The sequence below is a fragment of the Meles meles genome, chromosome 2 (assembly GCF_922984935.1).
Source record: "Meles meles chromosome 2, mMelMel3.1 paternal haplotype, whole genome shotgun sequence".
NCBI classification, from domain to species: domain Eukaryota; kingdom Metazoa; phylum Chordata; class Mammalia; order Carnivora; family Mustelidae; genus Meles; species Meles meles.
Genome location: NC_060067.1, coordinates 209,886,680 through 209,913,617, shown reverse-complemented (window position 1 = coordinate 209,913,617; position 26,938 = coordinate 209,886,680). Strand labels below are relative to the sequence as shown.

General features: G+C 50.6%; 1 protein-coding gene across 5 annotated transcripts in view; it reads right to left on the bottom strand.

Annotated features, from left to right (window-relative positions):
- The window catches only part of ERICH1 (glutamate rich 1), a 48,838-nt gene that overhangs the window by 10,602 nt on the left and 11,298 nt on the right, over nucleotides 1-26,938 (bottom strand). For all 5 annotated transcript variants that reach the window (XM_045993911.1, XM_045993921.1, XM_045993932.1 and 2 more), the window contains exons 2-3: nucleotides 19,430-19,561; nucleotides 13,018-13,170 (exon numbers count right to left, since the gene is read on the bottom strand). In XM_045993911.1, coding sequence (XP_045849867.1) covers nucleotides 13,018-13,170; nucleotides 19,430-19,561 — 285 coding nt within the window. The remainder of the gene's footprint in view (nucleotides 1-13,017; nucleotides 13,171-19,429; nucleotides 19,562-26,938) is intronic.

The following is a 26,938-nucleotide window of genomic DNA, read 5'->3' as shown; positions in this document are numbered from 1 at the left end:
GGGGGTCAAACCCACAAAACCCCACGAGGTCCTGGATGGAAGGCAGGGGTGGCAAGGATGCAGCGGAGGGCAATGCAGCACCGTCCCGGGCACGTCTCCAGCGTGACCCACACAGAGGCTTTGTCCCGGAGCCCGCAGGAGCAGAACCGCTCCCGGACACGTCCCCTCCGGCCGGGTGCAAACACCCGTGGCACGCACAACTCACACAGCCGGTGCTTTCCGCCAACTGGCGACGGGAGTGCCCGCAGTTGGCGAAGGTCGGTGCACGGTAAGAGCTCCTTGACGAGAGCACCCTGAAGTCTGGCGGTGTGGCCAGAATCTTACATCAGTCCGCAGCAGAGACCCTCTCGCCCCAAGCTAGGAGCCTGCGGAGGAATCAACTCCCATACAGAATCCCGACGGTATCTGGCTCGGGATTTACATTTTTGATGCAAAGATCTAGGTAGAAAGTATTTCTTTACGGGCAAAGAAACTGGAGAAGCACAACAGTAACGATCTGGTTCTTTCCTCTCATCTCTTGGTCAGAAGAGAAGTAAAATACATATATTCTTTAACTCAGAGCCTTCAAAAATGTTTTCATGATTTTGTATGCTCTAAATGGTGCATCGTAACCTCTGGCTGGGCCACTGCTGTCAGCCCGAGAAGGCTTGCGTGTGGGCAAGTGGCGGCCCCGAGCCTTCACGAAGGAGCAGGGGATGCAGGTGGGACAGGCCACGAGGGGCACAGCCTGACCCAGAGATGACAGGCCAGTGCAGTCGCAGGAAGCCCCGTCTGCTCACGGCGACCGACGACGTTTCTGTGGTGTGTCAGGGCACCACAGGAAGCCCCGTCTGCTCACGGCGACCGACGACGTTTCTGTGGTGTGTCAGGGCACCACAGGAAGCCCCGTCTGCTCACGGCGACCGATGACGTTTCTGTGGTGTGTCAGGGGCACCGTGTATCCGTGGTCCTGCCACCCCCACCTTGAGCTCGATCCCCTAACCTGCCTCTCGTGCCCCGTCCTCAGGCGGTCACAGATCTGCCTGTAGCCTGGCCTCCCCGGGCCCCACACAGCCTCGGTGAATGGGCCTTTCCTCAGGCATCCCCCCTCACCCCTCAGACCAGGCCAGGCTCTTGTCCATCCTCACTTGATGTCACGGGTCCCCAGGGCTCTGGTCCCCGTGACACCGGGCTGAGGGGAATGTCCCCTGGGGCCCAGGGCACGGCCGGCATGCCGCAGCTCTCATTTCACTTCAGGGAGCTGTCACCGACACGCAGTGGCCACTGCGGGCTACCCAGAGGCCAGGGGCCGTGACGGGCTCAACCTTAAGCCCAGGCCTTGAGCACGGGGCAGCAGGGACGGCTCCGGGGCTGTGCTCCGTCAGTCAGGGGCTGCCTCCATCTCTGTGTCTCTGTCTCTCTGTCTGTCTCTGTCACAGTCCCTCTCAGTCTCTGTCTGTCTGTCTCTCTGAGTCTCTGTGTTTCTGTCTGTATGTCTCTCTGTCTCTGCATCTCTGTCTCTGTCTCTCCATCTCTGTCTCAGGACCCTCGCACTGTCCCCAGGCAGTACCCTCGCAAGGGCGGGCTGTGTCCACTGCCCACGTGTGAGTAGCCCGGTCGGCAGCCACCTGCTGGGTGGGCTGGAGGGACGGACACATGAGTCTACGGGCAGGTGGGAAACGAAACCGGTGTGATGATGGGAAGTTCCTGATCTGCCTGGACCTGTGTCTTTCTCTTCCATCCTGCAAGCTCCCTGCCCTTTGAAAACAAGGTTCTTCCACAATGGAAGGTACTTAAATGCTAGTTTTCTGTGACTTCTGCTACCCCGACCTGGGATCTCCCAAGAGACGCTGGACTGCAGCTCTGAGAAGGGACTTTGTCCGAACACGTGCTCCTCCACACTCTAGAATGTTCCATCTTCATGGGCCCAGGACACACCTGCAATATTGCCTTCTTCAAACCCTCACGCACGGTAAAAGCTATGGAAACATCTATATTAGGGAACCAGTGGCCTATTTATAGCCTGAGAAGCACACTAATTTTGAAAAGCCGCCATCCCCAAAACATACCTTTCAGAAATGCTAATCTTAAAAATAATCACAACGTGTCCAAGTTCTCAGCTACCGCTTGGCGCCTCCACGCTTTCTGACGAGCTGCTGTGGTGGAAATAGTCAGAGACCAAAATAGCCCCAGTCTCCGGCTAAGTCCGGTTCTCACAGCTGCCCCATGCTGCATCAGAAAAAAGCTAAGTGTTTTATTTGTTTGTTTGTTTGTTTGACAGAGAAGCACAGCGAGAGGAACAGAAGCCGAGGGAGTGGGAGAGGGAGAAGCAGGCTTCCCACCGAGCAGGGAGCCCGATGCGGGGCTTGATCCCAGGACCCTGGGATCACGAGCTGAGCCGAAGGCAGACGCCGAACGACCAAGCCACCCAGGTGCCCCCCAAAAGCTAAGTGTTTTACAGGAAATGGGAGTTTCATTCTAGATTCAAAGCTAAGACTACAAATGCACATGGTGATTACCCCTCAGGCCTCAACATTGTCCTGGTGCCAGGTGTGACGCCATAAGCTCACGGTCAGTGTCGATCTAACCCGTACACGACAGTCCTTGTGAAAATAGGAAGATACGAGGTGCTTCGAAGTACTTTCTCTCGTTTTTAAAGATTTTTTATTCATTTGAGAGAGACTGACAGAGGGGGAGGGAGAAGCAGACTCCCAGTGGAGCGGGACTCGATCCCAGAACTGTGAGATTGTGACCTGAGCCCCCCAGGTGTCCCTGGAACTGCTTTCATAGTCTGTTGTTTGCCTCAAATTCAGGACAGTATTGGCCAGTGACGGGTGCTGACTACACACATTCAGCAAGGGGAGGATGGGGCGTGGGTGGGGGGACGTGTCCCTGTTTCATTAGGATGTGGCTGCTTGGCTCCTGGGGCTGGCCCCTCGGACAGTGGCTCTGAGCGGTTGCCACACGAATGGGATGAACACACCAGACCAGTCTCCAGCCTCATTACTTCCCGCCTTCGCTTCTGAAACAGGTTTTGACGCTGAAATCACCGCCCAGTTCTCTGTTAGTTGTGAATAGGATTGGATTCTATGTTTTTGGAAAATAAAACTTAAGTCTTGAAAACAGAGACAGGCGCTCAGTGGGAGAATAATTAGATGGCATGTCACCCGAGAACACTCAGATATGGGCTTCTCAAAACAATCCGTCCTTAGAGTAATTCTCAGTGATAACTTCTAATCAAATGACCAAAAAAAAAAAGGTGAAAGCTTTGAATTAATTGAACCATAAGTGGTTTAATATATGCAATAAAATCCCAAATCCATTTGATAAAATGTTAAAACCACGACACAACTCATGAAAGTTAAATTAGGTGGAGAGGAATTTCTTCTAGAGAATGTGCAAATCAGGAAAGTAATGAAAACAGTGAAAGACACTGAAGTTCTTCAATGAATACAGAGCTAGAGAAGGGTTACATGGAGTCACTATGTCCTCCAAGAACAAGACGGCCCAGGGACGAGGAAGTCACAGACGGAGTGGACAGGCTGTGTGCTGGGCAGGTGTGTCCGTGTCCCAGACTCCCTGAGCTGGAGGTGTGGGGATGCCGGACACCTGTCTCTCGCCACTCACCTCTGGGAAAGATGCGCAGCAAGGAGCAGGGAGGGTGCCCGGTCTGGCCGCCAGGCACTGGATGCGGACGGCCAGTGTGGACACACCAACCTTCTCCCACCACGGCCCCGCGCTGCATGGTGGAGATAGCCTCACACACGGTGCACGGTCCCCGTCCTCCAGACCCACGGCACTAGCGGCTTCGCACGGTTTTCCGAGGTGCCCAAGCACACATTTTCCTTGTGTGAACCCGTTCTCTGCAGACAGAATGGGCCGACCGCTAGCCAGACGCCAAGCGTGCTGAGTCTGGTCCCAGATCACGTGCTGCTGGCCTGCCTGCCTCCTGCCCTGGGACATCTGGCACGGCCACCAGGGGCTTAGTGACTATTGGCCCTATTCATGCCCAAAGGATAACCTCTTGATTCAACCTAGCTTGACCCACACGTGGTTCAACCCTGCTCTTGAAGAACAGCAACGCGTGTCAGTAACGAGATCTGATAGGCAGGCGGCACAGTCGACACGAAGACCCACATGAGTAAGTGCTAATGCTTCAGAACAACCTGCAGGACCACACACGGCCCTTGAGCAATGTCCACACACAAACGAACGTAACCACATCTAGCAGAACAGAATGCAGCCGTTTGGCTGGGTTACATGCAGAACTCCTAGTAACATAAAATAACTTACAAAATATGGTGAAATGATAAACCCAACCATTTACAACACTTTTCACGTGAACATGCCAGACCTTCTTAGGATTCTTCATTCTCTGCGCCTAAAACTAACTTGTTCCTGTTTACGCCTTTGCTTACTGCCAAGCCCAGCTCAGAACTGCTTCCTTCGTCCCCAGGGCTCTCCTTCCACTAGAAACGCGCACAGTGTGGGAGAGAAGACCTGTTATCAGCTTCGTTACTCACCTGTGAGCTCTGAGGGCTGCGTTTCAGTCCCTTCTGTATCTCCGATGTTTGACATACTATAGGTTCTCAATAAAGAGCTCGTGTTTCAGATCCAGTCACGAGACTGTGCGGAGCTCCTCGTGCTCTGACGTCCACAGCAAATGTTGCTTACTCCTCCTCTCCACAAATGGGCACCAACTGTCTTTTGGAACCAGAAATATGCGACATGTGGTCCACTTAGACTGCGGGATCCTCAGAGCTCCTCCTTGCTAGCCACACAACCAGAAAGATACCCTCTTAATGCAGGGATTCTCTCTCCCTGTCTTACTGATTGGGATGAATGTGGAGGAGATCTGGGTTCCTTGACTGTTTCTAATGGGGTTCCTTGGGTTACCAGAAAGCTCACATAGGGTCCCGCATGGCTGGGACCCTGGTGGCCTTGGGAAGCTCTCAGAGATGCCACCAGAGCCTAGGTGGCCTGGAGGATGCTGGCTGTGAGGCCTCCCTCACGAGGTGTGCTGGCCAGAAGTAGAGACCCACCACTGGCTTATATGCATGGACACCTACTGCTTCACAATGACTGGTTTGGGGCAAAATTGTGTTCTTAGAGGCTCTGAGGATAAAGAGATTGAGAATGGGACCAAGTGTGGGAATGCAGTGGGATTTACGTGCAGAATTCATGGGGTTCTGGCACCACCTCATTATTTCGGGGTACAGCAGCAGCTTAGTAGAATTCACTCCACACTACCGTTCTTGTACGGTGACCACAGCCGATGGCAGAAACCACCCACCCCGTCCCACGTTTACAGTATTTTTCATTTCCTATATCTTAGATAATTTACAAGAAGATGTAAATTGCCCTGCAGAAGAGTTTGTGAAATCCCACATGAAACCAGGGGTCACCGGTAACCCACTTTGTGTTCGTGTGACGATGGGAGAATGGGTCGCATAGTCCCAGAGTGTGGCGTCTGGAGGGTCTCGCCAGCCACACTGGGAGGATGTGGTCTGTGCATCTGTCAGCTCCCCGATGCCTTCGGAAAGCACCACGAGACACTCCTGTCTCTTCGGCCGACTTCGGTCAGGCCAGGCCGTGGGACACGGCGGGGAAAGCAGACTCGGATGTGGGCTGCTGTCTGTCCACGGTGACTGTGGGCAGAGTGAAGTGTGGCCCCATCTCTTCTTGGCCTCCGTGCTCTTGGAAACACACTGTCTGCTGGACAGCCTGCTTCCCCCCACCCGTGTCAAGTTTGCTTGCCACACCCCCTCGCTGGCCGGCGAGCCTGCGGTGTGCGTCGCTGACTCACTGTGAGACGGGGGGATCAGAGACGCTGTGTCAGAAGTAATTTCATGAGTCTTCGTTACCCATTATCACTTTTCAGGACAATTAGTTCAAGGAAATCTAAATGCACTCACCCATGAAACTGGGAGAGAATTCAGAAAACCGTCTATTCAAACCCCTCGTTATACAGATGAGAAAAACGCAGCCCAAGCGGGCCAGGAGCCTGGCAGACCAGGTGGCTGAGACGCAGTAAGCCCTGGGGTCTCAGACCCCGCACACTCCTCTTCCGCTCCTCCTGGTACCTCCCACTGCTCGCTGCCCGGTGATGTTCCTTCTTGTCCGGAGCCACTGATGGAGGCCTGTCCCCAAACCTCGGAGCACAGCCAGGCACAGGGACCACAGTCAGGCAAGACCACGCACCTGCAGGGCTCTGAACCCCTGAGTGCAGCACGGACGCTCCTCGTGGGCCTGCCCCTGTGGCCTAGTGCTCTGACGGCTGGCGTCGGCCTACTCAGGTGCCATCGTGGACGTGTGGCCCCGAAGCCTGCAGCTCAGGGTGCCCGGTCCTCCCTGGGGACACTTCAGCATGTGCTGGGGGGGCTGCGACCTTAGCATTTCATGGGAATCCCGGGAGGGGGCACTTCTCAGTATTATTACGACACGTGCTGCATGAGCCCTTCCCTCCACGGCATCTTCCCGCAGCTCTACACGGCGGGCAACCCACACCCGACTCATCATACCGCTAAAATCCGACCCTCTGCCCACCTCCCTATTTCTCCCAACCACTAGCAACCACTTCCCAAGGCTCTGTTTCCAGGGCTTTGCCTTCTGTTCGATTCCACATACATGAAACCATGTATTTAACTTTCCCCAAAGACTCCCTATTCAGCACAATGCCCTGGAAGCCCATCAACATGGTTGCGAATGCAGGACCCCGCCCTTCCTCACGGTTGAACCATGTCCTGCTGGACGCATGGGATACGGTCTTTCGTGGACACGCAGGGCTGCTTCCGTGTCTTGGCGATTGTCAGGAATGCACCGGGGACGCGGGAGGCAGGCGTCAATTTGAGATCCCGTTTCCATTCCCTGTGGTGACGCACCTGGAGGGGGAAGAGCTGGGCCACAGGAAAGTTCCTTCCGAACTGTGTGAGGAGCCTCCGTGCTGTTCTCCAGAGTGGCCACACCAGTGCATTCCCAACAGCATAGGAGGGTTCCCCTTTCTCCACATCCTCGCCAGCATCTGTCGTCTCCCGACTTGTTAATATTAGCCATTCTGACTGGCGTGAGGTGGGATCTCACTGTGGTTTTGATTTGTATTTCCCTGATGCCGAGTGATGTGGATGGAGCACTTTTTCATGTGTCTGTTGGCCATGTGGATGTCTTCTTTGCAGAAATGTCTGTTCATGTCTTCTGCTCATTTTCCAATCAGACTGTTTTCTGGCTACTGTTGTATGAATTCTTTTTATATTTGGAACACTAACCCCTTATTGGATATATACTTTGCAAATATTTTTCCCATTCAGTAGGTTGCCTTTTAGTTTTGTTTGTTCCTTCACTGTTTGGTTTGATAAAGTCCCAGTAGGTTTTTTGTTTTTTTTTTTTTTAAGATTTTATTTATTTATTTGACAGAGAGAGAGAGAGAGATCACAAGTAGTCAGAGAGGCAGGCAGAGAGATGGGGGGGGGGGGGGAAGCAGGCTCCCTACCGAGCAGAGAGCCCGATACGGGGCTCGATCCCAGGACCCTGAGATCACGATCTGAGCCAAAGGCAGAAGCTCAACCCACTGAGCCACCCAGGCGCCCAACCAGTAGGTTATTTTATTTTTTACTCTTATTTGACTCTGCTTTTGGTGTTAAATTTTGATAAAAATCACTCACAAGAACTATGTCAAAGAGCTTTCCCTCCATGTTTCCTTCTAGCATTTTTATGGTTTTGGTCTCCCATTTAGGACTTTCATCCATTCCGAGTTTGTGTGTGTGTGGATAAGAGAGTGGACCAGTTTCACTGCTCTGCGTGGAGCTGCTCAGTTATCCCAGCTGCATTTTGAAGAGACCGCTCCTTCCCATTGCATATTCTTACCTCCTTTGTCCGAGACTCATCGACCCTATGGCTGGGCTTATTTCCGGGTGCACAAGTCTGTTGTTACCCCCACTAGGCAGGCAAGGAAAGTGAGTCCAGAGGGGAGAAAAGGATGACAGAGACGTCAGTGGGCAGACACTGGTGGGCAGAGCACAGACATGAGGAAGGAATCCAAGGCTGGGCCAGAGGGGCCTCGTGGGGCATGCGTCAAAGGACACCGTGGACCGCTGCAGGTCACAGTGAGGAAGGTGTGCCCAGCAAGCCTTCACCGCGGGTCGGGGCAGGGCCTGTGTGAGGCCCTCTCAGGTGGCACAGCGACAGGTGCCAGCGGTGCGGGAGCCTCAGGAGGGACGTCCATGAGTGGGACAGGGCGCGAAGCGCCGGGGACCCCAGGAGCGCCATGGAAGGCGTGTGGGTGGTGGGGGCCGCTGAGAACGGGCTGCGCAGAGGCAGCAGACACTCGTGCTGGCGCATCGGGAGGGGCTCACCAGAGACGCAACCTTGCTCGGTCAGTGTCCCAGGCTGGACCCACCCCGGAGGGGGCCCCAGCTCGCTGCCATACTCCCAGAGGAAAGCCAGGCAGTCCAAGGTTCTGCTCCTGGATTTCAAACCTGCACTGCACCCCTCCTGGGAGTGTGAAGGGCAAAGTTACTGGGCAGATGGGACAGGTACCTCGAGAGTGAGGGACCCCTGTAATGTGACGGCAAACTTCTGTGGGCTTTGGAGACGGTCGTGAACCAAGCAGGGAGTCAGACTTCCCAGGGGAAGGCTGAAGAAGGAAGAGCGCCTGCAGTGGAACTCTCAAGCCAACATTCTCGCAAGCTCACTGGGAGCCAGCCCAGCCAGGGAGACAGTCAGAGCAATGAGCCTAACCAAAGTCGTAAAGGATCTATACTCTAGAAACTACGGAGCACTGCTGAAAGAAATGGAGGAAGACAAAGAAATGGAAAAACACTTCATGCTCATGGACTGGAAGAATAAACATTGTGAAAATGTCTGTGCTGCCCAGAGTACTGTACATGTTCAATGCAATCCCTATCAAAATACCATCGACACTTTCACAGAATTGGAACAAACAATCCTACAATTTATATGGAACAGAAAAGACCCTGAATAGCCAGGGGATTGTTGAAACAGAAAACCAAAGTTGGGGGCATCACAATGTCTGACTTCAAGCTCTATTACAAAGCTCTAATCATCACGACAGTATGGAACTGGCACAAAAACAGACACATAGATCAATGGAACAGAGTGAAGAGCCCAGAAATGGACCCTCAACTCTATGGTCAACTAATCTTTGACAAAGCAGGAAAGAATGTCCAATGGAAAAAAGACGGTCTCTTCAGCAAATGGTGTTGGGAAAATTGGATAGCCACATGCAGAAAAATGAAATTGGACCATTTCCTTACACCACACATGAAAATAGACTCAAAATGGATGAAAGACCTCAATGTGAGACAGGAGTCCATCAAAATCCTAGAGGAGGACATAGGCAGTAACTCCTTCGACATCGGCCACAGCAACTTCTTTCATGACACATCTCCAAAGGCAAAGGAAACAAAACCAAGAATGAATTATTGGGACTTCATCAGGATCAAAAGCTTCTGCACAGCAAAGGAAACAGTCAACAAAACAAGGAGGCAACCCATGGAACGGGAGAAGATATTCGCAAATGACAATACAGACAAAGGGCTGATATCCAAGATCTATAAAGAAGTTCTCAAACTCAGCAATCAAAAAACAGATAATTGGGGTGCCTGGGTGGCTCGGTGGGTTAAAGCCTCTGCCTTCTGCTCAGGTCATGATCCCGGGGTCCTGGGATCGAGTCCTGCATCAGGCTCTTTGCTCAGCAGGGAGCCTGCTTCCTCCTCTCTCTGCCTGCCTCTCTGCCTACCTGTGATCTGTCTGTCAAATAAAATAAATAAAATCTTAAAAAAAAACCAGATAATCACATCAAAAAATGGGCAGAAGACATGAACAGACACTTCTCCAAAGAAGACATACAAATGGCTAACAGACACATGAAAAAATGTTCATCATCACTAGTCACCAGGGAGATTCAAATCAGAACCACACTGAGGTACCACCTTACACCAGTTAGAATGGCCAAAATTAACAGGACAGGAAACAACATGTGTTGGAGAGGATGTGGAGAAAGGGGAACCCTCCTACACTATTGGTGGGAATGCAAACTGGTGAAGCCACTCTGGAAAACAGCACGGAGGTTCCTCAAAAAGTTGAAAAATAGAGCTACCCTACGACCCTGCAATTGCACTACCGGGTATTTACCCCAAAGATACAGATGTAGTGAAAAGAAGAGTCATCTGTACCCCAATGTTTATAGCAGCAATGGCCAATGGCCGCCAAACTGTGGAAAGAACGCAGATGCCCTTCAACAGACGAATGGATAAAGAAGATGTGGTCCATATGCACTACGGAGTGTTCTCAGCCGTCAGAGAGGATGAATATCTACCTTTTGCATCGACATGGATGGGACTGGAGGGGATTATGCTGAGTGAAATAAGTCAAGCAGAGAAAGACAATTATCATACGGTGTCACTCCTATATGGAACATAAGGAATAGTGTGGAGGACACAGGGGAAGGGAGGGGGAACTGAAGGAAAGGAAATCAGAGAGGGAGACGAACCATGAGAGAGTCTGGACTCCGGGAAACAAACTGAGGGTTTCAGAAGGGAGGGGGTCGGGGATGGGGTGACGGGGTGACGGGCATTAAGGAGGGCACGTGTGCGATGAGCACTGGGGGTTCTGTGCAACTAATGAATCGCTGAGCACTACATCTGAAACTAATGAGGCACTGTATGCAGGCTAACTGAATTAAAAAAAAAAAAAAAGCAATAAGCCACAGGGAACATGCCAGAAGACCCCTGATAACCCCAGGGAGCATTTTCAGTCACAGAAACAAGAGACCGGGAAACCCAGAGGGCAGTTTGCTGGTGCTGAGCAGCCTGTAACTGTTAGAGTCACTAGAACTGTGATAACAAAATACCATGGAGTGTGAACGTGGTGACCAAGAGCAGGTTGGCACCATCAACACAAAGATAGATCCCGTGTCCTGAAGAGAGTAAGCAGCCGTGGTATACGCTGTCATGGCATCACTTGGGTGTTAAATGTCCTTTTTGCTGGGGAGACAATCTGTGGGCTCAGGCGGCAGTGGGGGTCAGCCCAGGGAAGAGGGAAGGCAGCCAGGAGAGGCTGCAGCCAGCCTGGTGTGCTGGAGGGGCCTCGCCGCCTGTCTCAGGGTAAGAAACTGGGCGTAGCTGACGCGGAACGGCTCTCTGGACGGCGCGGTGCCTCAGTGGTCCCTGAGTGGCGGAAGTGGCCCGTACTCAGAATATCAGGCCCACTGCCCCCGAGTCCTCCTGGGACAAGGCTGCGGGCACTGAGCTCTGGCCCGGAGCACGTGCCTCCTCCCTCTGGGGCGCCAAGACAGAGGAAAAGGAGGGACGGCTGGATGAGCACGTCCTCGCAGGAAGGAGAAACACACCCACAGCAGCCACTGGAAGAAGAGAGGCCCGCGGTCAAGGCTCTGCCAGCTGTTCACTACTCTAGACAAGGGGAGCCGGCCTGGCGGGTGCGTGTCAGGGCAAAGCGCCTTCACGGAGGCGGTTTCTCTTGTCGTCACGGTAGCAGTAAGCAGGGAGATGACCGAGTTCCCGGCTCTTAGCCCTCATCAAACGGGGCTACGGAAAGTTCATAAAACATGTTGTAGTGACTAGAAGGGACGCCCGGGGGCTCGGTCGGCGGAGCAGCCATCTCTTGATTTTGGCTCGGGTCAGGACCGCACGCTCCATGCTGAGTGGGAAGCCTGCTTGGGACGCCCTCCTCCCACCAAAACAAAGAACGAAAACGAAAAGCAGTGGGCGCCATCCTGAAATACACGGCACTCGGGGCTGGGGCCGGTCACAGAGAAATGTATACAGTGACGTGGGCACTGACAGCTGACCCGTGTGCAGGTCAGTAACCCTGGGGAGTTCTCGAGATGACGGAGCTCTTCTGGAAACCAGGACAATGATGAGGGCGGGCGGAGAGGCTGGATTTGTCTGGTGCAGACGGGCAGTGTCTCCCCTGCACCCACAGCACCTGCCACACTGCCTCATCAGCAGTGCTAACCGTGTGCTGCTGCTGGGGAGCAGAACTGTGTCCCATGGCACTGAGCCCCCCACATTCTTAATGAAGACACTAAGTACCTGTGAAGTATGTTCACCAAAGTCACTGATCTTCAGAAGGCTGTCTTTAAAATTTCTCATTAATTTATTCATCTAACAATTACATTCTAAAGATTTTTAACAGGGCTTGGAAAGACGACTACATCATTCCTTCGCCACCCCCTTTTTGGCTTTATGGTTTCTGATCCTTTAATTAGGGACTTGGGAAGATCAGCGTACAAGGAAACCACATTTCCTTGATACTCAAATTAATTAAGGTTTGGAGTATAGTGTTTCTTAGTTTATACTTGTTAGAAAATCATCTGGGTAAACTTTTTTTTTTTTTTTTTAAAGATTTTATTTATTTGACAGAGAGAAATCACAAGAGAGGCAGGCAGAGAGAGAGGAAGGGAAGCAGGCTCTCCGCTGAGCAGAGAGCCCGATGCGGGACTCGATCCCAGGATCCTGAGATCATGACCTGAGCCAAAGGCAGAGGCTTTGACCCACTGAGCCACCCAGGTGCCCATCTGGGTAACCTTTTATTTGACATCTCCCAATTCCTCTCTGATCTGCTTTCATGTGATCCCAGTGCACACACCAAGCAGGCACTTTACCCTCCTTCATTCACAGGACATTCAACCACGAAAGCAAAATACTCTTTCAGTTCTTCCATAAAACAGATGCAAAAGAAGTTATTTCTGTGATTACATAAATGACACACAATCTCAGAAATTCTGAAATAATTGGAAAATCAAGAAAAAAGTTCTACTTAAACCAAAACAAGTACCTTTAACACTGTGCTGTGTTTAATGGCGGACTTCTCCTAACCTACAGATGATGACAACCCCAGACCTATTCTGGCGGAATCCCCTCCCACCCGCGTCTGTTTGTCCGTCATTTTTCATGGACTGCAAGACATGCGGAGCCCAGCGTGTGGCTGTCTGCGGACATGCTCACCTGACCCTCCCACTGTGCGTCTGTGTGAGTGGGACACCATGGAGCCACACCTCACCTGGGAGCTGGCACCCTCCTCCCGTGTCATCGCTGCCAGACGTGTCCTCGGAGGCTGGGCTGCCCCGCAGCTCTGGCGGAGCAGGGACGTACCCCTCAGGAGGCAAACTCACCGTGTAGAGTCGTCTTCGAGGTGGGACCTTGGTGTCCTCATCTGTAGGAGACAAGGGGACAGTGAAAATGGCATCATGTGACCGTACATTTGCTGGTCCTGGCACCCTTCCCCAACCTCACACCCCGAAGACATGAGACCTATCAGCTCGTGAGACCCAGTCTTGCCGTTGGCACAGGGCCAGCAGGCCAAGTACCCTGCCAGAGGCGCACCAGCCCTATGCCCAGCCAGGAGAAAGGAACGACCTGTGAGTATTTAGCCTCTGGATTTTTACAAAATGACAGAAAAATTTAAGTCATGAGTAGGAAGCAGAAAAAAGTCTATTCCACATAGCATACCTCTCACCACTGCCCCGTGAATCTCTTAACGTTTTGGTGCATAATCCGGAACTTTCTTTCCATGTGTGCTAACAACCCGCATATGTTGTGTATACACACACATCTTAATGGAACCATTCTTCCCATATTTTATTATTATACGTTTGTACATTACATATATAATATCACTCAAAACTTAGTACGTGACAGAATAGTACATTAAGATACATTTACATCTACGCAGTTCTTTAATGACTACATAATATTCCATGTGTCTGGCAAATTATAATTTAATTATAATTTAACCATTGTCCCAAATCTCACGCCTGGAGGCTGATCCACAAACAGCTGCTGACTGTCCTTGTTGAAGCTAACTTTGCGCACTTGACCACTGAGTTCTTCAGAGAAATCCCTGCTGACGGGACTGTCTGAAGGGTAAGCTCCTCCTGCTGGCTTTTGAGACGCAAGGTCTCAAAAGGGAACTATAGGATCGCCTTCTCCCACGCTCTTTCCAACACTGGGTGGCATCAATCTTTTTTTTTTATTTGTCAGAGAGAGAGAGAGAGAGAGAAAGAGCGAACGCACACACCCACAAGTGAGGGTGAGGGGCAGGCTTCCCACGGAGCAAGGAGCCTGATGTGCGGCTCTATCCCAGGACCCTGGGAACGTGATGTGAGTGGAAGGCAGACAGCAGGTCCTGAGCCAAAACACCAACACCGTGGCTGCCTGGCCCCGGCAGACCCGAGGTGACCATGCCTGCCTGTGAGGGGGCGGGCCCAGGACCTCTGTATGAGCAGAGGAGTTCGCGGACCCAGGACAGGCTTCAGTCACACAGCGGAAGGATCACCCGGACAGCTGGTGCAGACCTGGGACCTGTGCGTGCACACAGCTGCCGGTCACGGGAACTCCTGCAGGATGACTTGTAGGACTTGGAATATGTGCCCACATACCAATCAATTAAGAGACAGTAAGAGCGATAATGAAAATAAAGGTCTGAGGTGGGCCTCTGAGGGAAAGAAATTTACCGAATGCATACGCACTGGTTGTTTGTCTATCTGCACATCACGTCCCTGTCTTTAACGACTGGAACCATCAGTATTCTTAAAACCAGAAAGGGGAAAGGGCTTCTGTGAGGTGAACAAGCATCAGTAAATCGGCTGAATGACTACCATAGTAACCACGCTGTGTCCTATCCACAAAGAGCATTCTCCCAACCACGCATCCGAGGACTCACTGATAAAGGCACCTTTCTTCACTTGGGCCGCCTTCTTTCAACCCTACAAAGAGATGGGCGCCCTACAACTCTGATGACCACCGCGCTGTCTCCTCCAGGAGCACCGTGCCTCCATGGGAATTCTCAAAATAACGTTTACAGAAGCTTCACACACGTTTTGTCCATATGATCGGGATTTCACCGTTTTGCCCTGGTCAAGATTTCTTTCCAGCTACAAATAAATTATGTTTTTCCTTCAAAATTTCCAAGCCATATTGCTTCACAAAAGTACATTGCTCTCTCATGATTTAAAAAAAAAAAAAAAAAAAAGCATTCAACAAACTAGGAATAGGAGGAAACTTCAGCCTGACAAAGGGTCTGTGCGCAAAGCTCATCGTGGACATCCCGTGCAGAAGGACAGCCTGGATCCTCTCCCTGAGAGCAGCAGAGAGACCAGCACTCCCACCCCTGCCACTTTCCCTCAAGGGTTCGCTGATGTTCCTGGAAGTACAAGAGAAAGAAAGAAAAGACATCCCGACTGGACGGGAAGAAGTACAACATCTCTCCCCACAGAGGACATGATTTTTAATGAAGAAAACGCTAAAGACACACACGTGCACACACGCACACAAAATTGTTAGAGGTAATAAATTTGGCAAAGTTGTAGAAGACAAGAACAAGACACGGAAACCTGAATTTCCGTATTTAGGAAACACCTGCCTATTCTGATGTCAGAGGATTCACATTACTTCCATACACCAGCGATGAGCATTCCAAAAAGAAACCAAGAGAAGAAAGTAATTCCACTTACAACAGTATCAAAAAGAATATAATACTTGGAAATAAACCTTTTTTAAGCGTAAAATTTATAATAAAAGCTGCAAAATACTGTTGAAAGAAATCAAAGATGACTTAAACAGAAGGTCGTTCTAAACTCATGAACTGGACAAGTGAATACTGTTAAGATGGCAACCCCCCCCCACGTGTTCTGCACATTCAGTGCAATTTACATCAAAATCCCATCACCTTTCCCCCCTAGAAGTGCAGAAGCTGATGCTAGGATTCATGTGGAATTGCAAGGGACCCGGTAGCTCAAACAGGCTTGAAAAAGAGCAGAGCGGGAAGAGTCTTACTTCCTGATCTCCAAACTTACTACCAAGCTGTAATTAAAACAGTGTGGTCCCGGCACAGGACAGTCTACACACCAATGGACTAGAACTGAAAGCCCGGAAATAAACCCAAACATCTGCAGCCAGCTGGTTCCTGACAAGGTGCCCGGGCCATTTAGTGGGAAACGCAACCTGTTCCGCGGGTGTGTGGGGACAAGGATACGCTGCAGAAGGGCTGGATCCCAATCCCTGCCTCACACCACACACACCTGGTAACGCAGAGGCCATTGGTGACATCAATGTCAGAGGTAAAGTCATGAAACTCCCAGAAAACTGAGATGTAAAATTTGGGACCTTAGATTTGATGATGGTTTCTTAGATATAACACTAAAGCCACAGGCAACAGAAAAAACAATAGATACATGAAGCCCGATCGAACTTGAAACCTTCTGTGCTTCCAAGGACACATCAAGGAAGTGCAGACACAGCCCACGATGTGGAAGGAAGTTTCTGCAGGCTGCACATCTACCCAGGGTCTAGCATCCAGAGCACAGCCACTCTCACAGCTCAGCAACAAAACACAAACAGTCCCCGTACAAGGACTCTCACGGACATGTCTCTGCACACACAGACGGCTGACACATGCATGAGAAGATGCTCTCGTGCTCGGTCATCGAGAAAATGAAAATCAGAACTACACTGAGATGCAACCTCGCATCCGCTAGGGCCGTCGCCTTCAAGAAAACAGAAAATAGCAGATGCGAGAAGCGTGTGGTATGGGAAATTGGAGCCCTCGTGCCTCTGCTGGGGGTGTCCTGTGGGGCGGCCGCCAGGGACCACACTGTGGCTGTCCTTAGAGCTACCATGGGACCAGCACATACCCAGGTGCACGCCCAGGACAAGTGAAAACACATGTCTGCATCCACAGATGCTCATCGATATTCCTGGCAGCATCACCGATAACAGCCGAGAAACCACCCAGATGTCCCTCCTTCGAGTGATGAAGACACAACAGGCCCTAGGCATTCATGGGGCAGTATTCAGTGGCCAAGAGCACTGAGTGTAGATGCGCTACAGCGTGGACAGACCCAAACACACAGCACTGAGTGAGGGAGCTGGTCACAACAGGCCACGGAGTGAAGGATTCCATGTGTGTGGATGTGCAGAAGAGAAACCCGCAGGACGGCAAACAGGGACAGTGAATGGGCACGGGGTCTGCTTCTGGAGCGATAACCATGTCTGGAGTAAGTGGGGTGTTTGCACGATTTTGTGAATATACGAAAAATCACTGCGCTGAATGCTCTCAAATGGTTAAAAGAGTAAGCTTGAGGTTAAGTGAATTTAATCTAAAAAAATAAATAAATAAATTAGGGTGCCTGGATGGCTCCATTGGTTAAGTGTGGGACTCTTGATTTCAGCTCAAGTCGTGACCTCAGCGTCGCGGCCTCGGCCGTGGCTCTGCGCTCCACGGGGACTCTATGCCTCTACTGTCCAACCACGGCCCAGGCCGTGGACGGCACGGCTGGCGCTCAGAGACCCCAGGAGACCCCTGCATGGCCGCGTGTGCCTCCTCGAAGGAACAGCTGTGGGGCCGTGAGAACCAGTGGTTTCCGCGTCGTGAACACGCTCCGAACTGAACTTCACAATGGTATTTTCACGTTGAATTAACGTCTCCAGGTCTAACAGCGGATTAACAGGGACCTACTGACATGAAGGGACCGAGCACTAAGTCTGGTGCAGAGACGTTGCCCAGAGGCTCCGGAGCTACCTGCGAGTGTGAGCGCGGTGTAAGAAGTGTGGGAATGGGACGGACCCAGCCCCTGAAGCTAGAGCCTCCCCACGCGGCGCACAGACGGGAGCCGCCACGACTCACAGAGCCAACTCTTCGCTGTGCTCAGGATGGGAGGCAAGTGTCACGGCGCTGGCTTTGACCCCGTGACATCTATGTGAAGAGCAGCGCTCCAGGCCCGCGAGGGCAGTGTGGCCGAAGGCCGGCCCGCAGCAACCCGTCCTCCCAGGGATGCCATGCGCTTCTGACAGGTGTGAGCTCATGCACGTGGTCACAGACGCCCTCATCTGATGTCCGCCAGCCTTATCCCTGGTGACTAATCACTGGTACAACTGTCCATTACAAGACGGAAGAAGATGCAACCAAACCCTAAAACCAACACTTTGGCCAAGATTATGAATGTCGATTCGGTAAAATTCGGAGAAAAGCAGGGGCAGCATGCCTTCCCCGCAGCACTCCGCCTCCTGAACCGGGTCGTGTGGACTCCAGAACAGCCGTGTTTCCAGCTGGAGCCCGCAGCAGAGACCTGTGTCACTCAGGGCCAGGAGGCAGGAGTCTGGGGTCCCTTGGCAGCAGGCAGGCTCCTCCTGGGCCTCTCTCCTCAGCGTGTACATGTTGTCTCTCCCCAGGTGCTCCTGTGCTCAGCCCCCAGTGCGGGTCTGTGTCCCGACTGCCTCTTGTGACTGGCCCCGGGCAGTGGTACCACGTGAGGACCAGCCCTCGCGACCAAAGGCCCAGTCTCCAAAGATGGGCACATCCTGTGGCACAGGGGTTGGGGCCTTGATGAGGGACCTGGGGACACGGTTCAGTGCTCACAGGTATAGGTCACTAGAAAAGGGACACACAGCATTCCTTAGGGTTGGTGCAGGTGCTGGGGACGTCCCCGTGCGCTGGGCCCTGCACAAAGGCAGTGGCTGCGCCCTCACAGCCAGGAGTCCCCGCGGAGCTGGGAGGGGGCACCATCTCGGCACAGGGCAAGGACACGGAAAGGGAGCGCAGTGCATGTGGTCTGTCCTGGAGGAACAGCACACCTGTAGCAACCCCACCCGCGAAAGATCAGGGAATGCATCTCCTCCTGACCGCCTGGACCCAACTGCACCAGCACGGCCCCCGCGGCACTAGCTGACGGCCAGCAGGTTTTGTGGGCTTGCCCACGCGGAGCCGGCCTCGGGGGCAGCGAGCACAGTGGCGGGACTCCCGGCCGGCTGCTGAGGTCAAGCCAAGGGTGGGTGGTCACATATGTGTGTCCAAGGAACTAACTTATCCTTTCCATCATGGTCACTCCACGGGGCTTGCAGCCAGGAAGAGAGTCACGTGGGAACAAAGGCCAGTGCAGGCTTACGCCAGAGGAAATCAGAAGCAAGGATGAGGGCTCACAGCATGGTCTGTGTGTGTCCGACCTCGCCTGGTGTCTCGCTGCATTTCCCTCCCAGCGGGAGACCCTGTGCTACTGGGGCACCAGTTCACAAGGCTCTGCTGCAGACCATCGTCCTGCTTGAGGAGCTCAGATAGACCCGTGCCGAAGACCAGTGGATGAGGGACAAAAGCAGGAGAGCTGTCAGGAGCCCGTGCAGCGTGGGCACAAGCCAGGCAGCGCCGGGACAGAGTGACAGTGGCAGCGGGCAGACAACGTCTCTGGGACCAGAGAAGGGTTTGTGAGTAAACGCAAGCACCTAGCAGAGTCCTGAGCTGGTCTTTGACGGAGGACTGGCTCTGGCTCCTTTCCCTGAGCACAGCGGACTGGAGTGTGTGGGGACAGGCATCCTGGGGTTCAGCACCCCCAGCAGCCAGGCCAGAGCTTCCTGCTCCGGGGCAGGCTGTCGCCAGGAAAGCGACAGTGACACCCCCACCCCCACCCCCGCAAGCCCCTCACCTGTCAAACTGGGGACCTCCTCAGCTGCCACCCTCCCGGCTGGTTGGTCAGATGCTGGAGTCACAGGTGCGCTCTTTTCTTGGCCGCAGGGAACACGAGGGAAAAGCCTCTTCAGCACTTTTCCCACAAACACTACAGCCGGTTAACAAAGAGAAGAGAAGGAAGAATTACGGCAATTTAAGTCACAGGCGGATTTTGTATGAAACAAAGACACAGCTTGACATTCCAACCAGAGAGAAATGGAAACGTGTGTGAAGACAGCCTAGCACTGTCCCCCAAAGGACCCCCAGCAGTCACTCCAGGACCGTCTATCAGAGGACTCCCCAGAACTGTCACCCCAGGACCGTCCATCAGAGGACCCCCAGGACCGTTCATCAGAGGACCCCCAGGACCGTCCATCAGAGGACTCCCCAGGACCGTGCATCAGAGGACTCCCCAGGACCGTCCATCAGAGGACTCCCCAGGACCGTCCATCAGAGGACTCCCCAGGACCGTGCATCAGAGGACCCCCGGGACCATCCATCAGAGGACCCCCGGGACCATCCATCAGAGGACCCCCGGGACCGTCCATCAGAGGACAGCCCCAGCATGATCCTTCAAGGGCCCCTGCACTTCCCAACAGGGGACCCCCAGCTTGGCCCAGAGGACCCCCTCCCCACAGGCTTGGCAGCCTGGCATGCCCACAGGTGCGGACCCAGGGGACAGGAACCAGGCTGGGAAGAGGGGGCCGCAGGCCTGGGTGTGGTATGAACTCAGGGGTTTACTTGTAGGTTTCTAAGTGGTCTTTCTTCCCTCCAACATTCTTGTCTTTCTGAGTTTCTCTGTAAAGTACCGACTATGAGCCAGTTTTGAATTTAGGGTTCAAGCACTGGGTACGACGTGTCCCCTGACAGGGCCAGTCCACGTGCAGTTCACACGGCAGGCCCCAGGGCCAGGTGTGCCACCGGGAGACAGGCAGCACCGGCCACTAGCTCCAGCGCACCTGCACGGGCTCACGGCTGCAGTCAGTAACACATGCCTGGCTTGCACACGCTCGTGTTTAGTCTAGCTGGCATTCTGCTCTAACTGGGAAAAAAAGCTGTCAGAATGAATAAATATTTCTGTCCTGATGGAAGTATGGAAAGGGACAGGCATGAATCTCAAAACAGCAACCTGGAAGAGGTGAGGGGAAAGGTTACTAGAATGAATTTGTAAATTTAGAAACAACTCAACAGAACAGGAGAGAGTCGCTCTAGGGTGACAGGCAGCCGAATGGCAGAAACCAGACGCTGGGAGCCAGCACTTGGGGACTCTGGATTCTTGGTGGGCGGTGCAGTCCCACCACAGCTGGGGGTGTGGGGACACTCAGCCTCCGAGTTTCACCCCACTACTGGGTGGCAGGCGTCCCTACTAGGAATAACTCCCATTGACCTGTTCTAGTGGTAAGAACAGAATTTGGTTTCGGAATTCCAAAGGGCTCCCTCCACAGTGATGATTCCTCAGAGAACCCACTGGAATGCAGCAGGGGGTTCCTTGGTGTGAAGGAAACCGGTCTATGCTAATGACATCAGCATTTAGGACCACAGGTCCTAGCAACAAAAGATTCCTCATGCACTTGTATGGAGTTGAATGCTCTACAAAATCATTGGTACCAGGGGACCCGGTACAAAGTGTGTTTCTAACACCATCTGCTGAGGGACAACGTTCCCACTGCCTTCTGCAGAGCAGGTTCCAGGCATGTGCCTGGGAGCATCACCCAGCTGGAACGGTGGGGACAAGCAGCCTGTTTGCATGACGTTTACAAGAAATGTGTGGTGGTATTTAGCGATATATGGGAGGGAAGTTTCCAGAGTTTCGGTGAGAAACGACAGTTATGGGTGATTTCTTATGTGGCAGAGACAAATGTTCCATTCTGCCCCTGCTGGGTAGGACACTGGGTTAAGGCGAGCTGAGTCCCAGCATTTCCCACCATGAAATGGGCACAGCGAACATGAATTCCTTTTCAATGCTATTACTGGTTTTAAGATCTAACAGTTGAGTATAGAAAAGGGAGAGTATGTTCCACTTTTAATGAAGGCATTAAAGGTGCGAGGATGGCCCTCTCATGTGCTGTGCATCAGAGGCCAGGGACGGTGCCGGTGAGCAGCACACGTCTGGACGGAAGCAGGGGAGTGGGCTCCCGTGTGGGCCGGCTGGGCTGTCTCCTGACTGGGGCACACTGCCTTCGTGTTCCATCCGAAAAGGCTCTTCTGAAAAAAGAAATGGAAATAGGAACTTTCTCTTGTGTAATATCCCACTCTGGAAAAAATAAAAGATGAGTAAAAATATGTGGTATAGAAAAAGCATCCCATCGACATCAGGAATGGTTTTCTCTTAAAAAAAAGTTCAGTCTGATCACAAAGTAATATGCATTCGCCTCAATATTTGTATACACAGTATACTTCACTTAAAATGGGGGCAAAGCTATACACCTATTTCTATAAATACACACTGCACATTTGGAGAGTTTGTAACGGGTGAGAGTAGAAATGTTCACTCATTTGTGATTCTCTAGGCAACTATATCAAAACCTCTGTCGTTATCCCGAGAAACCACTGTCTTTGGAAAAGCAGGACTTGGAGAGGACAAATAGAACGTGTGTAGAGCTAATCTGGGGGCTTGAGGAAGGAAATCAGTTCCAAAGCTCTCTTTGAAAGGGTGGATGTCACTGGGAAGGAGTAAGACCAATGGGACCCCACACACCCTGAAATGACACAAAAATAGAAGGGACCCCAAAATAGTGACACATAACCTTAAAAATGTTGAGAGAGGACGCCTGGGTGGCTCAGCGGGTTGAGCCTTTAGCTCGGGTCATGATCGCGAGGTCCTGGGATTAAGCCCCATGTCAGGCTCTCTGGTCAGCAGGGGGCCTGCTCCCCCCGCCCTGCCCCACCTGCCTCTCTGCCTACTTGTGCTCTCTCTCTCTCTGTCAAATAAATAAATAAAATCTTAAAAAATAATAAAAATGTTGAGAGGAAAACACAGAAATAGGTTTATGACATACCTTTACAGAGTTTCCAGTGAACAGACATACAAGTGGAAAAGTGATTATCTAGAATTGAGAGTGCTGGGCTTTTTGAAACCTTATTTAATTGAAAATTGCTATCAAAAACAGGACTGGGGGTGCCTGGGTGGCTCAGTCATTAAGCGTCTGCCTTCAGCTCAGGTCATGACCACAGGGTTCTGGGATCGAGCCCTGAATCGGGCTCTCTGCTCAGCGGGAAGCCTGCTTTTCCCTCTCCTACTCCCTCTGCTTGTGTTCCTTCCCTCACTGTGTCTCTCTCGGTTAAATAAATAAATAAATAAAATCTTAAAAAAACAAAACAAAACCAAAAACCAAGACTGGAAAACGATATTAGTAGAAGCTTAGCCGCTGAGTGATGGCGCCCATACTTCACCGATGCCATAGCAAGGGGAAAACCTTCCAGGGCACGCCAGTGACAGACACGCATGTACCACTCACTGCTCAGCGAGAACAGAGATGTCCTCTACCTCAGCAAATCCTGGGCCACGTCACCCCCACTGCCATCCTGATGAGGATGTAGCAGGTTTCAACACTTTAAGTTAAAACTTACCAGGGTTTCTGTGCTCTTGCAATCGGATATTTTGAGTTCTCTCTTTTCAGGATAGACTACGTTTGAACATCTGCTGAGCACCTACCAGCCGACACATAGCTTTCTCAACAACAGTCAATATTTTATTTTTTGCATTTTATCTCAATAATGAGGCAAGGTATTTAACCATTGTCTACAATCTAGGAATAAATTGGTAATAGCACTCTATCACTTCATAAGAAAGGAAAGTTCAGGATAATATGCTAATTTAATGAATGACAGTTTCTTAATGAGCTTCATAATAGAATCATAAATGAAAGAATAATTAGCTAAGATTTAAGCAAGAGCTGGCAAGCTTTCTGAACTTTTACTTAAGAGGGAAGCAGTGCTCGAGGAAGCAAGATGGCAGGGGAGTAGCAGACTGAAATACATCAGGTCCCAGGAGATCAGCTAGATGGGTATCAAAGCATTCCGAACACCTACGACCTCAACAGGAGATGGAAGAGAAGAAGAGCAGTGATTCTAGGAACACAAAATCGACCACTTTCTGGAAGGTAGGACGAGCGGAGAAGTGAATCGGAAGTGACGGGAAGACAGACCGCAGTGGGAGGGGACAGCTCCCGGCAAGCAGGGGAGCAGCGAGCACAAAATTAGAATTTTAGAAGTCGGCTCCACGGAGGGACGTCGCTCCAGAGGCTAAGCAGGGGAGGAGTCCTCAAGAGGACAGTGTGGTCTCAGGTCCCCTGGGGTCACAGAAGGATCGGGGGTGTCTAAGTGCTGCAGAGCTCACAGGTATTGGAGCGGGGAGCTGGCGGCAGAGACAAAGCCAAGGAGTGAGCTCTCTGCTCAGGGTTACCTTAAACTGTGATCCGTGGCACAGTCAGGCCACTGCTCTTTGAGACGGGACCCCACAAGATCTGGGGAGACCCCCGGGAGGAGCAGCGCAGCAGGAATCTGCTAGGTTTGGAGACTCCAAATGGGGCTGCGCGCCAGAGACAGAGATGCTCGGTCACAGGCCGGTGAGCTCGGCGCGGCAGGAGACCAGGGAGACGGGTGGGACTGATGGCTTTTCTCCGAGGGCGCATTGAGGAGTGGGGTCCTGAGCTCTCAGCTCCTCCGGCCTGAGACCAGGCGGCCGCCATCTTTGTTCCCGGCCTCCGGACTCTACGGAAAGCGCTCAGGGAACAAAAGCTCCTGAGAGCGAACCGAGCAGATTACAAAGGCCGGCCCCTGGCAAGGGTGGCACAATTCCACCTCCAGCAAAGACATTTAAGAATCACAGCGGGGCTCCTGGGTGGCTCAGTGGGTTAAGCCTCTGACTTCAGCCCAGGTCACGATCTCAGGGTCCTGGGATCAAGCCACGCATCGGGCTCTCTGCTCAGCAGGGAACCTGCTTTCCTCTGTCTCTGCCTGCCTCTCTGCCTACTTGTAATCTCTCTATCAAATAAATAAATAAAATCTTAAGAAAAAAAAAAAAAAGAATCACAGCAACAGGCCCCTCCCTCAGAAGATCAGCAAGAACATCCAGCCAAGACCAACTTCACCAATCAAAAAGATCTGTGGAACTCCAGAGCCAAGGGAAAGCAACACAGAGAATTCACAGCTTTTTTCCATGATCCTTTAGCCTTTTGAAGTTAAATTTTTTAAATTTTATTTTTTATTCTATTTTTTTATTTTTTTCTTTCTTCTTTTAACATTTTTAATTATTTCAACTTAACAATACCTTTTTAAAAATCTTTTTAAATTTTCATTGTCATACTCATTTTATCCCTTCACTGTATTTAAACTTATTTTTAGTATACATATAGGGGTTTTTTTCTTTAATATTTTGGGATACACTTTCCTCTAATAAAAATATATCCTAAATCTAGTACATGGCTTTGTTCTAACCTCCAACCTGATCATATTCTCTCCTTTTTTTTTCTTTTTCCAACCAACTTATCTTATCAATTCCTTCTTTAGAATATTTTTAAATTTTCATCTTTACAGTCATATTTCATCCCTTCATCATGTTTACTCTTATTTTCGCATATATGTGTACGTTTTCTTTCTTTAAAATTTTGGTAGGTAGTTTCTTCTAAGAGATCAGAATACACCCAAAATCAAGTGGGTGTATTCTGGTGTACTCACCAGTCTAACACATATATTTTTTATTTTTTTCCACCTTTCTTCTCCCCCCCCAGTTTTAGGTCTCTTCTGATTTGGTTACCATACATTTTTCTGGGGTCTTTGCCACCCTTTTAGTATTTTATTCTCTCGCTCATATATTCTTATCTGGATAAAATGACAAGGCAGAGAAACTCACAACAACAAAAAAAGAACAAGAGGCAATACTGACGGCTAGGAACCTAATCAATATGGACATTGGTAATATGTCAGAACTAGAGTTCAGAATGACGCATTATACAGGTGTTAGCTGGGCTTGGAAAAGGCATGGAAAATATCAGAGATTCCTTTTTTCGAGAAATAACATTTTTCTGGAGAAATAAAAGAACTAAAATCTAACAAAGTTGAAATAAAAAAAGCTATTAATGAGGTGCAACCAAAAATGAAGGCTCTTACTGCTAGGATAAATGAGGCAGAAGACAGAATTAGTGATACAGAAGACCAAATGTCACAGAATAAAGAAGTTGCGCAAAAGAGAGACAAACAACTAGTGGACCATGAAGGGAACGTTCAAGAGATAAGTGATACCATAAGATGAAACAATATTAGAATAATTGGGATTCCAGAAGAAGAAGAGAGAAGGGGCAGAAGGTATATTGGAGTGAATTATAGTAGAAAATTCCCCTAATATGACAAAGGGAACAAGCATCAAAATCCAGGAGGCACAGAGAACCCCCTCCAAATCAATAAAAATAGGTCCACACCCCATCATCTAATAGTAAAATTTACAAGTCTTAGTGACAAAGAGAAAATCATGAAAGCAGCTCGGGACATGAAGTCTGTAACATACAATGGTAGAAATATTAGATTGGCAGCAGATCTATCCACAGAGACCTGGCAGGCCAGAAAGGATTGGCATGATATAGTGAGAGCACTAAACTAGAAAAATATGCAGCCAAGAATACTATGTCCAGCTAGACTGTCATAGAAAACAGAAGGAGAGATAAAAGGTTTCCAGGGCAAAAAAAATTGAAAGAATTGGCAAACAGCAAACCAGCTCTACAGGAGATATTGAAAGGGGTCCCCTAAGCAAATAGAGAGCCTAAAAGTAATAGGGCAGAAAGGAACAGAGACAATATACAGTAACAGTCACCCTACAGGCAATACAATGGCACTAAATTCTTATCTTTCAATGGTTACCCTGAATGTAAATGGGCTAAATGAGCCAATCAAAAGACACAGGGTATCAGAATGGATAAAAAAACAAGACCCATTTATATGTATCTACAAGAAACTCATTTTAGACCCAAACACACCTCCAGATTTAAAGTGAGGGGGTGGAAAACAATTTACCATTCTAATGGACATCAAAAGAAAGCTGGGGTGGCAATCCTTATATCAGATAAAGTAGATTTTAAGCCAAAGACTATAATAAGAGATGAGGAAGGACACTCTATCATACTCAAAGGGTTTGTCCAACAAGAAGATCTAACAATTTTGAATATCTATGCCCCTAACATGGGAGCAGCCAATTACATAAACCAATTAAAAACAAAATCAATCAGAGAAACATATGGACAATAATACAATAATAGTAGGGGATTTAACACCCTCCTCACTGAAATGGACAGATGATCCAAGAAAAGATCAACAATGAAATAAAAGCCTTAAATGACACACCGGACCAGATGGACATTACAGATAAATTCAGAACATTCCATCCCAAAGCAACAGAATACACATTCTTTTCTAGTGCACATGGAACATTCTCCAAAACAGATCACATCCTGGGTTACAAGTCACATCTCAACTGGTATCAAAAGATTGGGAT